This window comes from Diorhabda sublineata, chromosome 2 (genome assembly GCF_026230105.1).
Source record: "Diorhabda sublineata isolate icDioSubl1.1 chromosome 2, icDioSubl1.1, whole genome shotgun sequence".
In the NCBI taxonomy this organism is placed as follows: Eukaryota; Metazoa; Arthropoda; class Insecta; order Coleoptera; family Chrysomelidae; genus Diorhabda; species Diorhabda sublineata.
The window spans coordinates 10,966,761-10,986,037 of NC_079475.1; the positions used below are offsets into that span (position 1 = coordinate 10,966,761).

Genomic DNA, 19,277 nt, shown 5'->3' on the forward strand with positions numbered 1-19,277 from the left:
GTTTCAGCAACTCATTGTTGATAAAGTAGCTAGGTAGATACCCTGACCCGTCCATTTTATGATGAGCCTCCATAAGGTAGAAAGTCACCCGTTATTGTTATAATCAAATAGCTTATTTTTTTTCTGACATGACAGCTTGAATACGGTCAAATAGCACAAATATTTTTTCCACATCTGCATCTTAATTAATCAATCAATCAATGAACTTCCGTGAAAAAAAATAAATCAACTGGGCTTGGACGCAGATATAACTCACAGAGAGCTGTGGGCGAGGGGAATTAAGACTGCAATAATGGAGCCACCTGGCACACAGATGGCTTAGTCGGAGCAGACATTGCAAAATAAATAAATTTTCCTCGCTTTCGAAACACGCTATCATCTTCCAAGCCGAATTATTCGCTAGGTTAGGACGATACTTAGTCGACGCCAATGAAACAATAGTTTCTATAAAAGCCATATTGCCTGAAATTGTGTGCTCTAAACTTCTCTCGCTCTCTCTCTTGGTGTGTGATGGCTGCCAGGTTGTGGAATATTTATCATATCATATCTCGGAGTAGTCTGTTCTACGGAAATGGATGAACAGATATAAATGGGCCCTTTACGACTGGTAACTGGTCGTGTAACCGGACACGGTCATCTATGACGGCATCTCCATCAAAGACTATCCGAAATTCCGGTATCAAATGAAGGAGGAAATAACTGTAGACAACTGAAGCGGACTGGGAAAGTTGAGGATTGAACTTTTTAGGTTTTAAAAATATTAAATGTGATCAAGAATATAATTATATAAGTTATTTATTAAAAAACTATAAAACAAATTGTATGGAATCCAATAATACTTAACGTTGTTTTCGGAAAATGCTTAATCGTTTCGATGGAGTAACTGGTTGATTCTAAAAAAAAAAAATAAAATATTAATTATCATTCAATCAAATAATCATTATTTTATTTACGAGAGCAGATCCACTTATTCGGACCCACACACATTTATAAACTCACGTTATAAACTTATGAGTCTGAACTCGTGTTTACCTACTAGGCGAGCGAGACTCACCCCAAATAGACCTTGTAGTAACCCCGGAAGGACTAATCGCTTAAATCATTTTTATTCGATGTTTTTGAAGTTGCTAATTACGAATCTGAAATTATTTTTCTCAAAAATGGGGTAAAAAGGGAATTGAATGAAAAATTCGTAAAAATTTCAATAATATCTACCATTCAATACATCTTTCTTTCCAATGATGAGAGACATGAAAATTATCAACTACCACTTGAATGATAAACTGAAACGTTCTATTAAACTTTCATATTATGTTTTTAGATAACATGCAATTAAATAAATAAAATTGCAAAATTTGATAATAAACTCTTTTATTTTAGCAATTATTAGAAATTTTTATTTAGTTCTTTTTTATCAATTTTCCATTTTTCTATTAATTCTATTTTAACTATTTTTATAATTAATAGTATATTGTATTATAAGGATTAAAAGTGCATATTTCTTACGAGCATATTGCGCAAGAAATTGCAAAATTTTTGAAGTTCTAAAATTGGAAGGAGTATACTGCTAAGAAGAACATCTGCTACACTTCTTATTGATGGTGGCGGTGACCTCACTTGTCTTAAAAGACATGGAGGTTGGAAATCGAGTACGATAGCAGAAGGATATATTGAAGAATCACGTATCAACAAAGAGAATACTGCCAGAAAAATATTGCAACCTGACAAAGAGGGTACAAATACCTGTTCATATATTTCCTCGAATGTTTCATCTACAGTTACGGAGAATATTTTGAGTTGTTCTAACATTAATGAAAATCTTTTGAATTGTTCGAAAATTGTTAGTGATAATTTCAGTGGTGCTTTGAATTTTGGCAATAATTGTTCCAATTGTACATTCAATATCACTATAAATAACAAATAAATACCTATATATAGTTGCCCAATTAGTTTGTTTTACTAAGTTTGTAAGAGACAATGTTTTTTTCTTCAAATTTAAATTAGAGAGCTCAAATGCAATTACCTTTAGTCCTAGGATTAAAAGTAGCGTTTTGAATTCTAGGATTAAAAGTGTTGCTAACGAGCAAATTTTTGTACGGCAAGGGAATTGATGGTTTTTGCACCTGAAAATAGTACAAAAATGTCAACATTTTTTGATGGTTGGAGAAAAATGTATATTTTTATGGTTTGTCAAGCTGATGCGACCAGGTTTGTTCATAAACCAAATGAACTATTTTGAAAAAATTGGAAATTTCGAATTCAGCTGCTAAAATTTTACCCTAGTCAGAGTCTCCATACACTGTTCTAATTCCTTTTTCACTTGTATAGACTATTAAAAATTTAATGACAGCTCGATACTCATTTTTTTCTATCTTCAGAAAAACCTTCACAACGACTCACCTTCTATAAATATACAGGGTTTCGTATTTGAAAATCGTATGCTTATATAATATCAACATAATTATAAACATTTGCAACAATAAAAATTAAGTCTGTATACAGTGCTTTTCAGATAAAAGTATCCACCTTTAATAACTTAAAAAGATTAAAGAGTTTGAACTGTTGTACAACCCATTTTAGTACAGGCAAATAAGGTGAAAGTAAATAATAAGTAAAATTTGTGCTCTTAAAAGAAAAATTCTTTATCTCATAAACTAACCACTTTAACCTACAAGTATTATACATTTTTGAAATCAGCTCAAAGAGGAGTATCCAAATTTTACATAAAAAATATGAAAAGTAATTTAAAAAAATAAAGGGGATGCTGCTAGGGGTGAGGGGGTGGCTTTTCCAGTAAGTTTAAATAAGCCATAATGCTTGCCCCTTCCAACATAAATTGACGTGTTTTTGGATTTTTTCTAAATACCAGTATTACAAAAGTTATTAAAGGTGGATACTTTTATCTGAAAAGCACAGTATATGTGCATGATGAGAGTAGAAATAGAAAATTATTTCTAAAAAGCAACATACCTCAGAATTATCCTTGATATTACTCTTTCCCATAAAAAGTGATCTAATTCTACTAGGAGTAAGTTTTTTCGGTGTTCTTTCATTTTGTTCTCTCAATGGTAATGGTTGAACTTCATTTCCTTGAAGAGACAACCTCCCTCCGTTTTTACTTGGTGTCGGTGGACCTGGTTTTTTGTAAGTAGTTGTACCAAAATCTTTCTTTTGGCGAGGTTTTTCACCAGGAAGTAATTTACTGAGACTATCATTTAATTCAATATTACCCACCTAAAATTTTTAAATTAATTAGTATAAGCTGTAGTCATATTTATATTTATATGGAAAGGTTGTTACAATAAATTAAATTCTCATTATTGTAAAAATAAAAAAATATTCACTTGTGATAACATCAAAAATTTAACTGAAATCAGAAGTATACATCTCATTTAAGTAGGTGCAAACTGAAGCTCCAATATAAACTCCTAATTAACGCCTACCCGGGAAATAAAAAAGTATTATTTGGTGCCATTAAATACACCAGAAAAAGAGTAATCAAGAGCTCACTCATCAACATAAAAAATACAAAGAGATATAATAACAAACGCAGATGATATTATGGAAAGATGGAGACAATATTTTACAGATCTTTAAAGATATAAACGAGACAAAAAACAAAGAGATTACAAAAGTAGGATTAACGGAAATTTAAAACAAATACAAAACAAAATCGGAGAACAATTAAGATAGTTAAGCCATGTTAAAAGAATGGAAGAAAGTTTATTAAGAAGCATATATGAAGCACGAACTTACAAAAAAAGAAAGGAAGACTGAGGAGAGCCTCGACAAAAGATAGAATGGGAACTTCTGTAGAAAAAGGAGTTCGGTTATTGTCTCAAATCCAGCATGTCTGACACCTGAAAAGGAAGAAAGGCTTTTCAGGATCAAGTAACTAAAAGTAAATATGAATAAAAGCCCCATACTAACCTTTAGATCATCTTCTCGGAACTTGGAAGGGCTAACGAATTGTGTTTCGGCTGGATATGACGATTTCAAATGTGGCGGTAACATCGAATTTCTCCACGCCAACTCAGAAAACCTTCCGATCGATTCTTTTCCATTTTCACCTATGACGCAACGTCCAGCTTTCAAATCTGTCAAATATTTATTATTAAAATCATCATCTTCATCTTCCATTTCAATATTTGGTACATTTGTCGAAGTTGTTTTGGACACTGTAACAGTTTCTTGAATCCGAGTAATCGCTCGAGGTAATGTTGCTGATTTCCTTGCACATGCATTGTCGTTACTGTGTAATACAGATGTGCTTTTCACCTTTTTAACTGCTTGCGAATGGTCCACTCTACTTTCAGCCATATTTCCTATCGACCTTAGGGATGTTACACTACCTCGATTAGAATTACTAATCTTTGAAGACATTAAAGACTCTCTGGAAGTGTAGATGGATTTGGATCTCAACATATCTTGCTGAGTTTCTAACATATGGGGTTTTTGTTGTGTTCTAATTACCCCTTTTCTAATGTCTTCTTTCATTTCCCCAAGGAACTTCTACAATAATATATTAAATAAATTTTGATACTATCTAATATCAAACAATAATGGATTATGAACATAAGCTAGGAAGTCGAAATTATTAAATTAGATATCTCAAAAAAGGGAACCTATTTATGAGTCAAAATATAGCAAATGATTCGTTATTGCTGCAGAAGAAAATTATCTATTGCTCCCCAATTTAACATATCTAAAATTTGTGACAAATTCTTGAATTTTTTCTTAACAACTCATTCAATGTGAGCAAACTACAACATTTGCTAAATGTGAGTTTTAGAGGATTTCTAATATATTAGTCTTCCTCAAACAGTAACTATCAGGGATATGTTAAGAATGGCTCAAAGGATTTTTTGCAAATATCCAAATATCAGTAGCAAGGTCGGAAAAGCAAGGAAGAAAGCGACGAGCAGAAAATCAAAGGAGAAAAGGTGATGCAGGAAGAAACACCGCAAAACTCCAATAATAAAAGAGGGAGAGGAAATTCGGCGCCTTTTCGTCAACAGGCTGTTCTGTGGTTTTCTCCAAAGTCCGCCCTGAATCCAATTTCAGTATAGCAGACCAAACTTATTGGAGACTGCAAGAGTAGAGAAAATGTTCGCTAGTAAGGAGCACAAGCTCCAATTCAAAGGTTTACACTTGAGATCGGGGATTCTAATCTATCTACATACCTGCTGGATGTAAGGCACTTCAGAAACTCAGGGCTTTATAACTGGGGACATATTGGATAGAGTAGGAAGGTTTACCTAACCTGACATAGGCGTATGTCCTAAAATTTATTAGAGGATCTGTACTAAGCTGAGTGGATGAGAGGCCACAACAGATGTTTCAGGACTCAGTGAATCATAACCCTACCAATTATATATACATATTTGTTGAGAAACACGAAAAAACTACTATTGGTGGTCTTCTTGACATATTGTAATTGAAACAGTCGTTCGTTTTTATTTCGTGCTAACATATTAATAATAATAATAACCAAAATTCAAGTACCAAACAAGTTTATCATAAAATACATCTTTAATCTATGTACATATAATGCATGACATAGATACTACAAAAAACTGGAATATTGATTGACTAAATACTTACACTTTCACTTTGTTGTGCTTTAACTTTCATAATTTCCTTGCTGACTTCTTCACTATATAATTTTATCTATAACACAAATAAACAATTATTTAGAAAGAGTAAAACTGTACTGATTTCATTGTTATTGAATCTTTATTTTACTATATTTAAATCAAAAAATAGTTTTATTATAAATTTATATAAAATAAAATAAGTACGAAAGTTTTATTTCAAATATGTGGCAGTCCTCCTCTGGATTTTCTTTCTACCTTTTCAGGTGTAAGGTAATTTATAGATCAACACCTTATAATATAGAATGTATTGTAAAATCGAAATATAACAATTAAAAATAAGATATAAGAATTAAATCGGATACTGAAGCATTGTGGAATTACAACATAAATAGATTGATTTTATTAATTCATAATATCAAAATAAAACTCACCATTTTTTCTTTCATCTTTTCCAATTTTTTTTCATATTCGAAAATCACTTCCTTGACCTTTCTGTTTTCTCTTGTGATACCTTCTTCTCGCTCTTTTTTCAGTAAAATCACAAATTCTTCTCTATCTCTGGATCTCTTGTACTTTATTGTGTCAACATCAGTCGAAAGTCTATTATTTTCTTCCAATAACTTTTCGTATGCTTCTTTAATTTGAGCAAACTCGTTTATCTTCTGATTTTTTTCTTCTAATTTCTTTCGTAAGTTAAGAATATCTAATTCCAACTTTGAATTGGCTTGTACCACCGAAACATAAGAATCTTGTACATTTTTAGTATCGTATTCCATTTGTTTTCTTATAATTTCCTTTTCTGCTTCGGCAATTTCTATCCTCTTCAAAAGATCATTTTTCACTCCTACAGCACTTTGATGTGCAAATAATAAATTAGTCTCATTTTCCTTAATTAATTTAGTATACCGATCTGATAAATCATCTCTATCTTTCTTGACTTTTTGAAGTTCTTTATCTGTTAGATCTAAACAGTCAATAAGCTTATTCTTTTCCTCAATTAAATCAGTCACATTTTTAATTAGCTGCATTTTTTCTTCAGAGAGTGAGTCTATAGTATCTTTCATTTCATTTTTTTCTTGCGAAAGTCTATCAACAATATCAAAAATGTCTTTATGCTCTTCTGACATTTTTTCTAAAAGCTCTGATTTTTCTTCTACTTCTTGTTTCAATGTATTACAGGATTCTTCTAGAAATTCGATAGTTGCAGATTTTTCTTCTAAATCAGTAGATATAGACATAAATCTTCCTAAAAGGTGTGTATTTTCTTCTGTTAGCTGTTTAACTTTATCTGATAAGTCTTCAACTTGTTTAGCATTATTTTTATTTTTTTCAGTTATATCAACATTTTCCTGTGAAACTTTGTCCAACTGTTCCGAAAATTCGTTTTTAACTAGTGTTAACTTTTCAATTTCTTTTAGTAATGTTTCTTTTTCTGCTTGCACAATACTCATCTCATTATTGCTGAGTTCAAGTGCTTCTAAAATCACATCTTTTTCTTGTAGAGCTTTTTGCAATTCACTGTTATTCAAATCCAGAAAATCAAAAATAATTTTTTTTTCTTCTAATACCTTTTCAAGGGAATCTTCTAATTTAGATTTTTCAAAAATGAGTTTATCCATGTCCAATTTCAATTTTTGTACTTCATTGAAATTTTTCTCTTTGTTTAATTGATACTCATTAGATATTTTATTAAATTCCATTTTAGTAGTATCTAATTCTTCACACGCAAGATTTTTCTCTTTTAACGCGGTTTTCAATGAATTGTCAGAAACCAACAATTTATCATCAGTGGTCTTTAACTTCTCAAGAATTTCTTCATTTACTGTATTCAGTATTTTAATTTCATCAGACAATTGATCAATTTTGATTTTAAGCTCATTATTTAGAGCTTCTCTAATACTTATATTTTCTATCAATTTATTATTCTCAGCTTGTATGTTATTACAAGTGAATTCTAGATTTTTGTTTTTATCTACCAAAATAATCAAGTCATCAGACAGTTTACATTTGTCTGACACAATCTTCTCCAAATCTACTGCTTTATTTAAATTATCCTTGATGACTTCATCTAATTTTGCTTTTAACTCGATTTGTATCTCATTAAATTTGTCTCTATCCTTTTCAGTTTCTATTAGTTTTCCCGACAGCTCTGCATTTGCATCATTTACATTTTTCAATGTTTCCCTCAATTTGTTTAAATCAATTAACAATTTATCTTTAATAGAGTTACATTCTGTCAGGTATTCTGCCAATTGTAATTTCTGATTTTCAGTTTCATTTTGCAACACTGATAATTCTTCAATTTTTTTTGTTCTATTGTTTAATTCAATCTGTAAACTATTGATTTTATTGGTAGCTACTTCTAATTTCAAAAGAGCACATTTTAAATCTTCCTCAACCAAATGTTTTTCCTTTAATGCTGTTTTTAATGAATTTTCAGAAACCAACAATTTATCATCAGTGATCTTTAGCTTCTCAAGAATTTCTTCATTTACTGTATTCAGTGTTTTAATTTCTTCAGACAATTTATCAATTTTGATTTTAAGCTCATTATTTAGAGCTTCTCTAATACTTATGTCTTCTATCAATTTATTATTTTCAGCTTGTATATTATTACAAGTGAATTCTAGATTTTTGTTTTTATCTACCAAAATATTCAAGTCATCAGACAGTTTACATTTGTCTGACATAATCTTCTCCAAATCTACTGCTTTGTTTAAATTATCCTTGATGACTTCATCTAATTTTGATTTTAACTCGATTTGTATCTCATTAAATTTGTCTCTATCCTTTTCAGTTTCTATTAGTTTTCCCGACAGTTCTGCATTTGCATCATTTACATTTTTCAATGTTTCCCTCAATTTGTTTAAATCAATTGACAATTTATCTTTAATAGAGTTACATTCTGTCAGGTATTCTGCCAATTGTAATTTCTGATTTTCAGTTTCATTTTGCAACACTGAGAATTCTTCAATTTTTTTTGTTCTATTGTATAATTCAATCTGTAAATCATTGATTTTATTGGTAGCTACTTCTAATTTCAAAAGAGCACATTTTAAATCTTCCTCAACCAAATGTTTTTCCTTTAATGCTGTTTTTAATGAATTTTCAGAAACCAACAATTTATCATCAGTGGTCTTTAGCTTCTCAAGAATTTCTTCATTTACTGTATTCAGTGTTTTAATTTCATCAGACAATTGATCAATTTTGATTTTAAGCTCATTATTTAGAGCTTCTCTAATACTTATGTCTTCTGTCAATTTATTATTTTCAGCTTGTATATTATTACAAGTGAATTCTAGATTTTTGTTTTTATCTACCAAAATATTCAAGTCATCAGACAGTTTACATTTGTCTGACATAATCTTCTCCAAATCTACTGCTTTGTTTAAATTATCCTTGATGACTTCATCTAATTTTGATTTTAACTCGATTTGTATCTCATTAAATTTGTCTCTATCCTTTTCAGTTTCTATTAGTTTTCCCGACAGTTCTGCATTTGCATCATTTACATTTTTCAATGTTTCCCTCAATTTGTTTAAATCAATTGACAATTTATCTTTAATAGAGTTACATTCTGTCAGGTATTCTGCCAATTGTAATTTCTGATTTTCAGTTTCATTTTGCAACACTGATAATTCTTCAATTTTTTTTGTTCTATTGTTTAATTCAATCTGTAAACTATTGATTTTATTGGTAGCTACTTCTAATTTCAAAAGAGCACATTTTAAATCTTCCTCAACCAAATGTTTTTCCTTTAATGCTGTTTTTAATGAATTTTCAGAAACCAACAATTTATCATCAGTGATCTTTAGCTTCTCAAGAATTTCTTCATTTACTGTATTCAGTGTTTTAATTTCTTCAGACAATTTATCAATTTTGATTTTAAGCTCATTATTTAGAGCTTCTCTAATACTTATGTCTTCTATCAATTTATTATTTTCAGCTTGTATATTATTACAAGTGAATTCTAGATTTTTGTTTTTATCTACCAAAATATTCAAGTCATCAGACAGTTTACATTTGTCTGACATAATCTTCTCCAAATCTACTGCTTTGTTTAAATTATCCTTGATGACTTCATCTAATTTTGATTTTAACTCGATTTGTATCTCATTAAATTTGTCTCTATCCTTTTCAGTTTCTATTAGTTTTCCCGACAGCTCTGCATTTGCATCATTTACATTTTTCAATGTTTCCCTCAATTTGTTTAAATCAATTAACAATTTATCTTTAATAGAGTTACATTCTGTCAGGTATTCTGCCAATTGTAATTTCTGATTTTCAGTTTCATTTTGCAACACTGATAATTCTTCAATTTTTTTTGTTCTATTGTTTAATTCAATTTGTAAATCATTGATTTTATTTGTAGCTACTTCTAATTTCAAAAGAGCACATTTTAAATCTTCCTCAACCAAATGTTTTTCCTTTAATGCTGTTTTTAATGAATTTTCAGAAACCAACAATTTATCATCAGTGGTCTTAAGCTTCTCAAGAATTTCTTCATTTACTGTATTCAGTGTTTTAATTTCTTCAGATAATTGATCAATTTTGATTTTAAGCTCATTATTTAGAGCTTCTCTAATACTTATGTCTTCTATCAATTTATTATTTTCAGCTTGTATGTTATTACAAGTGAATTCTAGATTTTTGTTTTTATCTACCAAAATATTCAAGTCATCAGACAGTTTACATTTGTCTGACATGATCTCTTCTAGTTTTGCTTTTAAATCGATCCTCATTTCATTAAATTTGTCTCTATTTTCTCTTGTTTCTATCAATTCTTCAGACAGTACTGCATTTGCATCATTTACATTTTTCAATTTTTCCTTCAAGTTTTTCAAATCAATTGATAACTTATCTTTAATAGAGTTACATTCTGTCAGGTATTCTGTCAATTGCAATTTTTGATTTTCAGTTTCATTTTGCAACATTGATAATTCTTCAATTTTCTTTGTTTTTTTGTTACAATTAATCTCCAAATCATTAATCTTAACAGTAGTTTCTTCTAATTTCAAAAGAGCACATTTTAAATCTTCCTCAACCAATTTTTTTTCCGTTAAAGCTGTTTTCAATTCCCTTAAATCTATTTTCAGATTATCATTTTCTTTTTGCAGCTCTTTTAACTGAACATCTACAACAGACTTAGCAAGATCTTCACTTTGTATATCATAACCTTTAGACCCACGAAATGAATTTTGAAAACTTTCTTCTATATAACTATCATTATTAGACTTTGGTTTTAGTTCTTCAAGAAGAGTTTCAAGTTCCAAACAATGTGCCTGAAGATTTTCATTTTTTATTAACTGTTCCTTGTAATTTTCACTCATGGATTCTAAGTTCTTCTCTGCATCAATAAATTTTTCTAACCAAACTTCACAACGACTTTCCAGTTGTTTTACCTAAAATTGAATTTTAAATATATGAAATGCAGTATAATTTATTACAATTATTTGACAAATAAATGTAGATTCAATTCTTTGAATAATTCAATTTTAACCGTGCCCAATTAGTAAGGTTTGGTTATACAATCAGTAGTTTATTATTGTTGCAAAACAAGCAATGTAGCTGTAAAAACTAACTTGCGCTTTCTCTTTGTCCCTTTCTTCTCGAAGTTCAAGATTCTCCTTGTCACTTTGTTCCAAGATTTGTTCCAAACTATCAACTTTAGTTCTAAGTATCTTTTGCATTTCCCTGAAATCTCTGTCTCTATAATGTGGTGGTGTTCTGTCCTCTAATTCGAGAACTTCACTTCTTAGATTTGATATTTCTAATGTTTTTTGAGACAGTTGTTTTTCTAAAAAATAGTCAATTTATCTAAGCATTTTTATTCGTTAACAAATCAGATACAAAAGTGAACTGATAAGTATTTAGTCTACAATATAAAAATTTCTTTAACCCATCTAAAAAATATTGGTCAAACAAAAAAAATTAATGTAAATGATAGGTGCATAAAGGAAATTAATATATCTACTTACCAAGTTTCTTTCTCATTTCTATTTGACTCTTTAAATACTTTTCAAGACTCTCTTTTTCTTCTTGAAAAAGCTCTATTTGAGCTTTTAACCTATTAATTTCTTTTTCTCTTTCAAAAATTTTACTGTTTTTAACTGGAGTCTGTAAGACATCATGTAGTGGGCTTACACATGAAATGTTTACAGGGCTTGAAATCCAATTTGCACAACTGGTATCATCCGCACAATTCTGAATTATAGAGGCAAGATCGGCGTTATTTAGTTTTGTACAATCTTGTATTCTCTCCAAAAATTTTTTTATTTTTATTTGAGTGTTTTCTTGAAGGTTATAACATAGGGGAGAAGTGAATACTTCCCTTCTGTCATGGATACAAGTATAATGCATCAAAAGTGAAGTTATAGCACATAGATCATCCTTTGGAAGATCATTTAGATGTATCACTGATTTATTAGGAATCAAAAATTCAGTATAATGTTCACTCAAGGTATCAAAGATACAGGTCAATATGTCAGAATCGATTTTTGCCGATTTTTTACTAAAATAAATACATGGTAGAATCTAAACCATCCTATTTTGGAGCTCTTGTTTAAATTTTATTATTTAATTTAGGAAAAATTAATGAAAATTAATTAAGAAGACACGCATATCTCTTTTTATAACTACTGAATAATTATGTATTGTTTTAATTGTTTTCCAAATACCGCATTCAAAAAATGAATGCTTTCAACAGTATTGAATTAATAATTGAATTTTAGACATTTCATAATCAAATTAGTGTCTTTAAAATTAAAATCGGTGGTAAAAACGTTATATAAATATTTAAATTCGTTTCATTACTAGCACATAAAAGAGGTTAGGAGAATACTTACATTACTTTATAAAGATTATTGAAAAATATACCATCTCTAAGATCATCTAATTTTTGAACGGGGTTGGAAAGTTTCAAACAGTTTACCTATAAACAAAATTTTGAAGAAAACTTGAAAAAGTCTCTATATTAATGTAAATATATACCCAGTCTATTAATATCCGTTCCCATAATGGATTTTCCATTTTATCGAGTCAATTATTTGAAAACAATACTGAAACTACACATATATATTAATTCTACACTGTTGACGGTTAAACTACGATTTCCGTTGACACTAATAATTTTAAATATCTTCTTGTTATTGTCAACACACATTATTCGGTTACGTTTCCAGTTAGTACCTTTGTTATTCCACTGGAATATGACAACTGTTGTGTCGCTACATATTATAAGAAGGAGGTTAACATGATTTTTATACAATTATCGTTATAAAAGTAAATTTATTTTTGAATTTTATTTTGAAAATAATAATAAAGAAATTTCAGATAAATATCTATATATATAAAGGTAAATAGAACAAAGAAATAAAAAAGAAGAAGATTTTAGACAGAAATTATAAGAAATTCCATAAATATAATAATAATACTTTAAAAATTTACTAGAACACTGTATAAACTACATACTTGCAAATAATCAAAATGAATGTGTTAATATATTTTTTTTTACTAACGGGCAAGTATCGCAATATTTTTTGCGATTTATTTAATTATATTACATTTTTTGTAGAATTTGTACTTTTGGTATCACCTTCATCAAAATGGATATTAGAATTAGGAGATAATTTCATTGATATTAGAAAAGATGGTGGTTATTGGTTGGTTAAATTTTATACACCTTGGTGTGGTCATTGTAAAAGGCTTGATCCTGTGTGGGCTCATGTTGTACAAGCACTCAAAAATACTCACATTAGAGTTGGAAAGGTTGACTGCTCAGTATTTCCCAATGTTGGAAGAGCTTTCGACGTCACAATGTATCCTACCATTAAACTGTAAGCTTTTTATCATTGAATATCTGCAACTGAAATGTTTACTACCACTACACCAACTCTCACAATTTCTTACACGCTTATATTAGCTTCACCTGTACGTGGGTTTGTTTGTTTGTAACTCTCCTTTGGACCAAGAGCAAGTGGCTTATTTAATAAAAATTTCGTTTGACGGAGTATTCAAACCTCAGATCTCAGTGTTGGAAATTAAGCACTTTGACAACCTTACCAACTAAACCGTTACGGCTCGATATAAGTTTTGACGAGATGTGGATATATAAGCAGCGAAGCCATTATACAAGGGTGGTTGTTTTTAAAGCACATCAATCTAAAAAGTAAAGAATAATTTTTGAAATGGGTAATTAATGAAAAATACTGGTATTATTGTAAAGAACAAATCGGGTGCTCGATGTACGAGAAATATGGAAAAAAGCGCCACAATATTACCAGTATTTTTCATTCATTATTGTTCTAAGCTTCAACTTTTTAGTTTGATTTGTTTTAAAAGCGATTTTTTTTAAACTATATTTAATTTATATCACCCTCATATAATGGCTTCTCTGCTTATATACCCACATCTTGTTGAAACTTTCCGTAACTGTATAGTTGGTAAGGTTGTCAAAGTGCTTAATTTCCAACACGGAGATCTGAGGTTTGAATCCTCGAATCTTCATAGACTAAAAGATAAACTTAAACTTACTTAGTTTGTCCTATCTTTATATACTTAATTTTTCCTCCAGTCAACCTTTATCCTTTAGAAAGAGATCCTGTGGAAAAACTTGTGGAAATTAGCGTTTTTTATGGAAATTAACTATTCTTAGAGGACTTAATTGAGATGTAATCGAAATATTTGGAAACAGCTGATGATTTTGACTCAAGTATGTGGAATTAATACTAATAATAATATTTTTAGCATTAAACCTGAAGAAGATTTCACTTTTGAAGGAGAAAAAGCAACTGAAGAGATAATTAATTTTGCTATTAGATTAGCTGGACCTCCAGTGCAACAAGTAACCCGCACCGAAAGTTTGACAAACATAAAAAACATGAATCAGCTATTTTTCATGTACGTTGGTGAAAGAGAAGGGCTATTATGGAATACATTTTATAACTTGGCTTCTAAATTTCAAGCTCATGCTTTTTATTATTCTGCTAGTGAAGAAATTGCTAAGAATCATGTTGACATACACAAGCTACCAGCAGTATTTGTCCACAAAGAAAACTCTCATTATTTCTACTCTGGTAAGATAAATTTATGGAGGATCTATTTTATTTTGAAATAATATAATTTTAGTTAACCAACACCTTTATTTTTTCTTTTATATATTCAAGCTATATTTCAAAATCATGTTCTTATATTAATTTTTTAAAGTTAATAAATGTTGTTATAATCCAAAAAATGCACCATCCATTTGCATTAATTGCAAAGAATAACATCATCACTGACAATATTAAACAACAACTGCAAAAAGATTATTAACAACCACAAGGAAACAAAGCACAACACACTAGGAGTAATATAGTCAAAGGAAGAAATTCTGCTCCGGAATAGACAGACCAACACTAGTATCAACAGTTAGACTTGATAAGCAAGAAAAAGTAGTATGCAATTGTAAACAATGTATGAAGAGGCTAGAAGCTAGAAAGCTGCAATAAAAATGCTGCATCATGACATGAAAATGGACCCTCAAAACATTAGTATAATAACTTGGAATGCTAAATGTACTTCTGCAGCATAAATAATTCCATATGTACATGAATACATCAAAAATAGATATATATCTAATTTTAGAAACACTCTTTACTAAAGCTACCAGAAATATAAAACATTTTGAAGATATATACATGAAAACTGAACAAATACAACTTACTTCTGTGAATATATATTGCAAATAGCTGCTATATAATGTCCATCAGTATAATTTCAAGAAAAGTAAATATTTAAACTCTTCAGTATTTTGGAAAAAAATTAGGAAGAGATTACAATTTGGAGTGATGTACGAGGAAATGGAGACTGGCCATCTTTTGTCAGATACAATGAAAAGAATCAGTTGGGATCTACTTGCACATAGCGGTGTTTTTCCTAAATATATCAAATTTAGTCTATCACTATTTCTAATTACTAATCTAATGGTAACTGTACATTATTTCCATTTCATAGGTGAACTTTATATTTTATTTGTATTTATACTTTCTATAAATTTTAGTCGGAGAAGGTAACGATGTAGTTGACGCTGATTACATAAACGCCTCCATGCACAAGTGGATAAACGAAGAACGTTTTGAGACGTTTCCAAAATTAACTGAAACAAATATAAATGAAATTCTTCATACTCGAAAATATATTGTACTCGTCATAGTTGAAGAAAATAAATTGTTACAAATACCAAAGGAAATGATTGATTTCAAAAATACTGTTGAGTCTTTAGCTAGAACGAAAAGACATAAATATCACAATCACTTTCAATTTGGTTGGAGCAATAGTCACGATCTCGCTAATAATATAGCAATGCAAATAGTTCCCCTGCCGTATTTATTAGTGTTGAATTCGACGACTCTACATCACTATGTTCCTGAAGATGATCCCACTGAAATGACAGCCGATGCTATAGAATTGTTTTTGGAAAGGATTTTAAATCAGACTGCACCAGTAAGTAACATATTCATTCAGTTGTATTTAGATTCTGTTTACTGGATGTTGAGTTTACTATATTTTATTATTACAATGTTGCCAGTAGTTTAGGCAAAATCGTAGTGTACAAATGTTTTGTCTTCAAAATCCTTTATCTTCAATATGGAATTTTTTTATCAAGCAAACCCCAATTATTTTGCAGTATTCTATCTATCCTAGAGACTAGATCACCTTTTTTAAAACACTCTGTCTACTTACGCTATTTTCTATAAATTGTATCTTCAACTGTATTATTTAGGTACATTTTATCTCAATATAGTTTATGAAAAGCATAGAAGTGATTCCCTTCTGCTCTTTTCTATTTTTTACTTTCGTTTTCCAGAATTTGTCTCTCTCTCTCTTAGATCTTCCATCACCTCTACGTACCATCTTTTCTTTGCTCTTCCTTTTTGTTCTTGTTCCTCCTTTTTTTGTTGCTCTAAAATCTGGCTTTTTCTGTATGTGACCCAGACCTTTATTCTTTTGGATCCTATTATTTTGCTTAGCTCTGCTTCTCCAAATAGATTCCTGATTTCATTATATATTCTCCTCAGCCATAAATCCCACTTCTTTTTACCTCCTAGTATCTTTCTGAGTATTTTTATTTCCCTTCTCTTCCTCTGCTTTATTAAGAATCCACGTTTTGTCTACGTAGCTCACTGTTGGTCTTATTATTGTTTTGTATAGATGTAGCTTCGCCTTTCTGGTGACTTTTTGGGATCTTATTATCGCGTTCAGTGCTTTCTCATCATCCTCGCTTCCAGATGTTCTCCCTCGTCACCGTCGTCCTTGATAACCACCCCAAGATATACATAACTTTGAATTTGTTCTAAGCTCATTGTGTAGTTGTGAATATGAAAATGGAATATCATGAATCGCATTTGTTTATAGGTTTATGGCGGCAACGATTTGGCTGTAAGATTGTACAGAGCATATTTCAAGTCAAGGACTACTCTTTCTGAAAGATGGAGAGGAAATCCAGCTTTGACAACTGTTTTACTGGGACTACCTCTTGGGTTCTTCTCATTTATAGTGTATTCCTGTTGCTGCGCTAATATTTTAGATGCCGACGAAGACGAAGAGGAAGGTAAACATGAACAAAATTTACCAAAATCAATTTGAAAGGAAAGTGGAGAAACATCCATTGGGGCTAAAGTCAACCATGGAGCTTTTCAAAAATCCATTCTCTTTCGTGCATTTCTATTCTTTCGTTTGTGTAGACGTATTGTCTTTTAAAAACAAATATTTTATGATGTCCCGATAATCAATTTTTAATTTTTTCCTTTAAAAAAAAATCATTGCCTAATTGTAATTAGCCCCACGGAAACAACTGACTACCAATTTTCACGATTTTTCTAGTTTTGGCCAGTTTTTTGGGATTTTCGCCTACTGTGTGTCTTCTATTACTATATATATATATATATATATATATATATATATATATATATATATATATATATATATATATATATAATACAATATTATTTTAGATTTTTTTAATGGGGCCGTATGTATGTAGATATTGGGGTGTTATATTGTGTCCCTCTTTCTTGCTGCGATATCGGAGGACCCAGTGTTTACAGCTGATCTATCAAACCCATTTCTTTTAAAAAGTTTAGAATGTGGGATGACTGGAGTTGCCAGAGATCTGAGTCTTCTATTTGATACGCTACCAGGAGTAGTGCTCTGGTGTTCTGTAATGTCTCACACTTCGAGAGAATGTGGGTGGAGGCTCCGTCTTCCGTGCAACAGAGTCTGCACGCTGTACTATCTGCTAAGTCTAGGGTCTTCAAATGTTCATTGAGGCTGCAGTGCCCAGATAAAACTCTTGTTAGTATTCATAGGTTGTTGAAACTAAATTAACTTGATTCTCAAGATATTTAAGCTTGAATTCTTGTCATTATCGGATCCCAAATTCAGATGCAGGGCTATTAAAAAACTGCATTAGGGAAAATTATTATTCCAGATTTTCAAATATCCAAGAGAAGAATAAACAAATATTAAAATATATTTAGTTAAAAAACAAAACAGATCTCAAATATCAAAACGTAGAACACCTTTTCTTACCTTATGTATAATGTTTTTCTCAATGGCTATCAAATTATTACAATAAATATGAAATGAAGGATAATAATGCATTATCAAAAAATTAATCATTAATCTAGAATACTGAAAAATAAAAGAATTAATCTTATATGCGGCTGATTATGTGGGACAGACATCTCAATTTTCAGAACATAGATCAAGAAATTAACAATATAAAAAAATTGCATAACATACCATGAAGTATTAAAAAAACATATTTAATAATAAAAATTCGAAGAGTCAAATACTAAAAGATTTTTTTACAAATTCGGGATATACTTTAAAAAATAATTTTCTTTTTCAGAGCTTCTTCATGAGAAGAAAGACTAATTCAAATATATTTATACCTACATAAATAAACATCTAATTTATCCAGTAAGAAACAGATGGAACCAACATTGCATATGAATGTAGGTAATTGATTAAAGGAAATCAACATTGTTATGTATGATATAATTCAGGATACAGAAAAGGATCGTAACGAATATTATACAAGATCTAGAAGATACAAAGAGCCATTTAATTGATATTTTCATTTGCATTTTCAAACAGCTACATTCCAATTATAGAGAATGTCTCATACATAATATTGGTTCTCAATTTTCACTTTGTTTATTAAATAATTATACAAAAAGAAAATTTGATATTCGAAGCATAGCCCATCGTATTCTATAGTTGCAACTCAACGTTCAGTAAACCTTTGAGACCTTGGTAAAACCATTCTTTGAGTGAGTTTAGGTGTAAAAAATTGTTATTCAAGTTTTTTCCACACAACAATTTCGCCATGGAAATGGATCTGATGTTGTAGGAGTTCAATACTATTAAGTTCTTTGATTTTTTTTATAATGTACCTGATTTTTTTGTGATATATCTGCCAAATGTTTTTGTATTTATTTATTTATATTGTTATGTGTATATTTTATTAGTTTCTCTTGAAATGTAAAAATAAATTGTAAATTGAATATTTTTTTTGTTTCTTTGATATTTAAAAATGAATTATGTATAAATAAGGAGAAATCTAAACAATGTTCAATACCAGGCTTGATTCTATTGAAAGTTGGTATAATTTAAAAAAGTTGATAAATGATGAGA

At 29.8% G+C, this 19,277-nt stretch overlaps 2 protein-coding genes across 2 annotated transcripts; one reads left to right on the forward strand and one right to left on the reverse strand.

The window, feature by feature from the left end:
- Positions 1–597: 597 nt before the first annotated feature.
- On the reverse strand, positions 598–12,720 carry LOC130440748 (repetitive organellar protein-like). The gene is made up of 9 exons (XM_056774063.1): positions 12,588–12,720; positions 12,443–12,528; positions 11,576–12,108; positions 11,180–11,394; positions 6,029–10,999; positions 5,605–5,670; positions 3,931–4,512; positions 2,971–3,234; positions 598–893 (listed from the first exon to the last, which is right to left on the reverse strand). Exons 1-9 carry the CDS (start codon positions 12,624–12,626, stop codon positions 840–842), a joined length of 6,810 nt encoding a protein of 2,269 aa, XP_056630041.1. The 5' UTR covers positions 12,627–12,720; the 3' UTR covers positions 598–839.
- A 238-nt stretch (positions 12,721–12,958) lies between these two features.
- On the forward strand, positions 12,959–19,147 carry LOC130452722 (protein disulfide-isomerase TMX3-like). The gene is made up of 6 exons (XM_056792139.1): positions 12,959–13,116; positions 13,171–13,432; positions 14,343–14,671; positions 15,637–16,079; positions 16,992–17,187; positions 18,490–19,147. Exons 1-6 carry the CDS (start codon positions 13,083–13,085, stop codon positions 18,513–18,515), a joined length of 1,290 nt encoding a protein of 429 aa, XP_056648117.1. The 5' UTR covers positions 12,959–13,082; the 3' UTR covers positions 18,516–19,147.
- Positions 19,148–19,277: the final 130 nt, after the last annotated feature.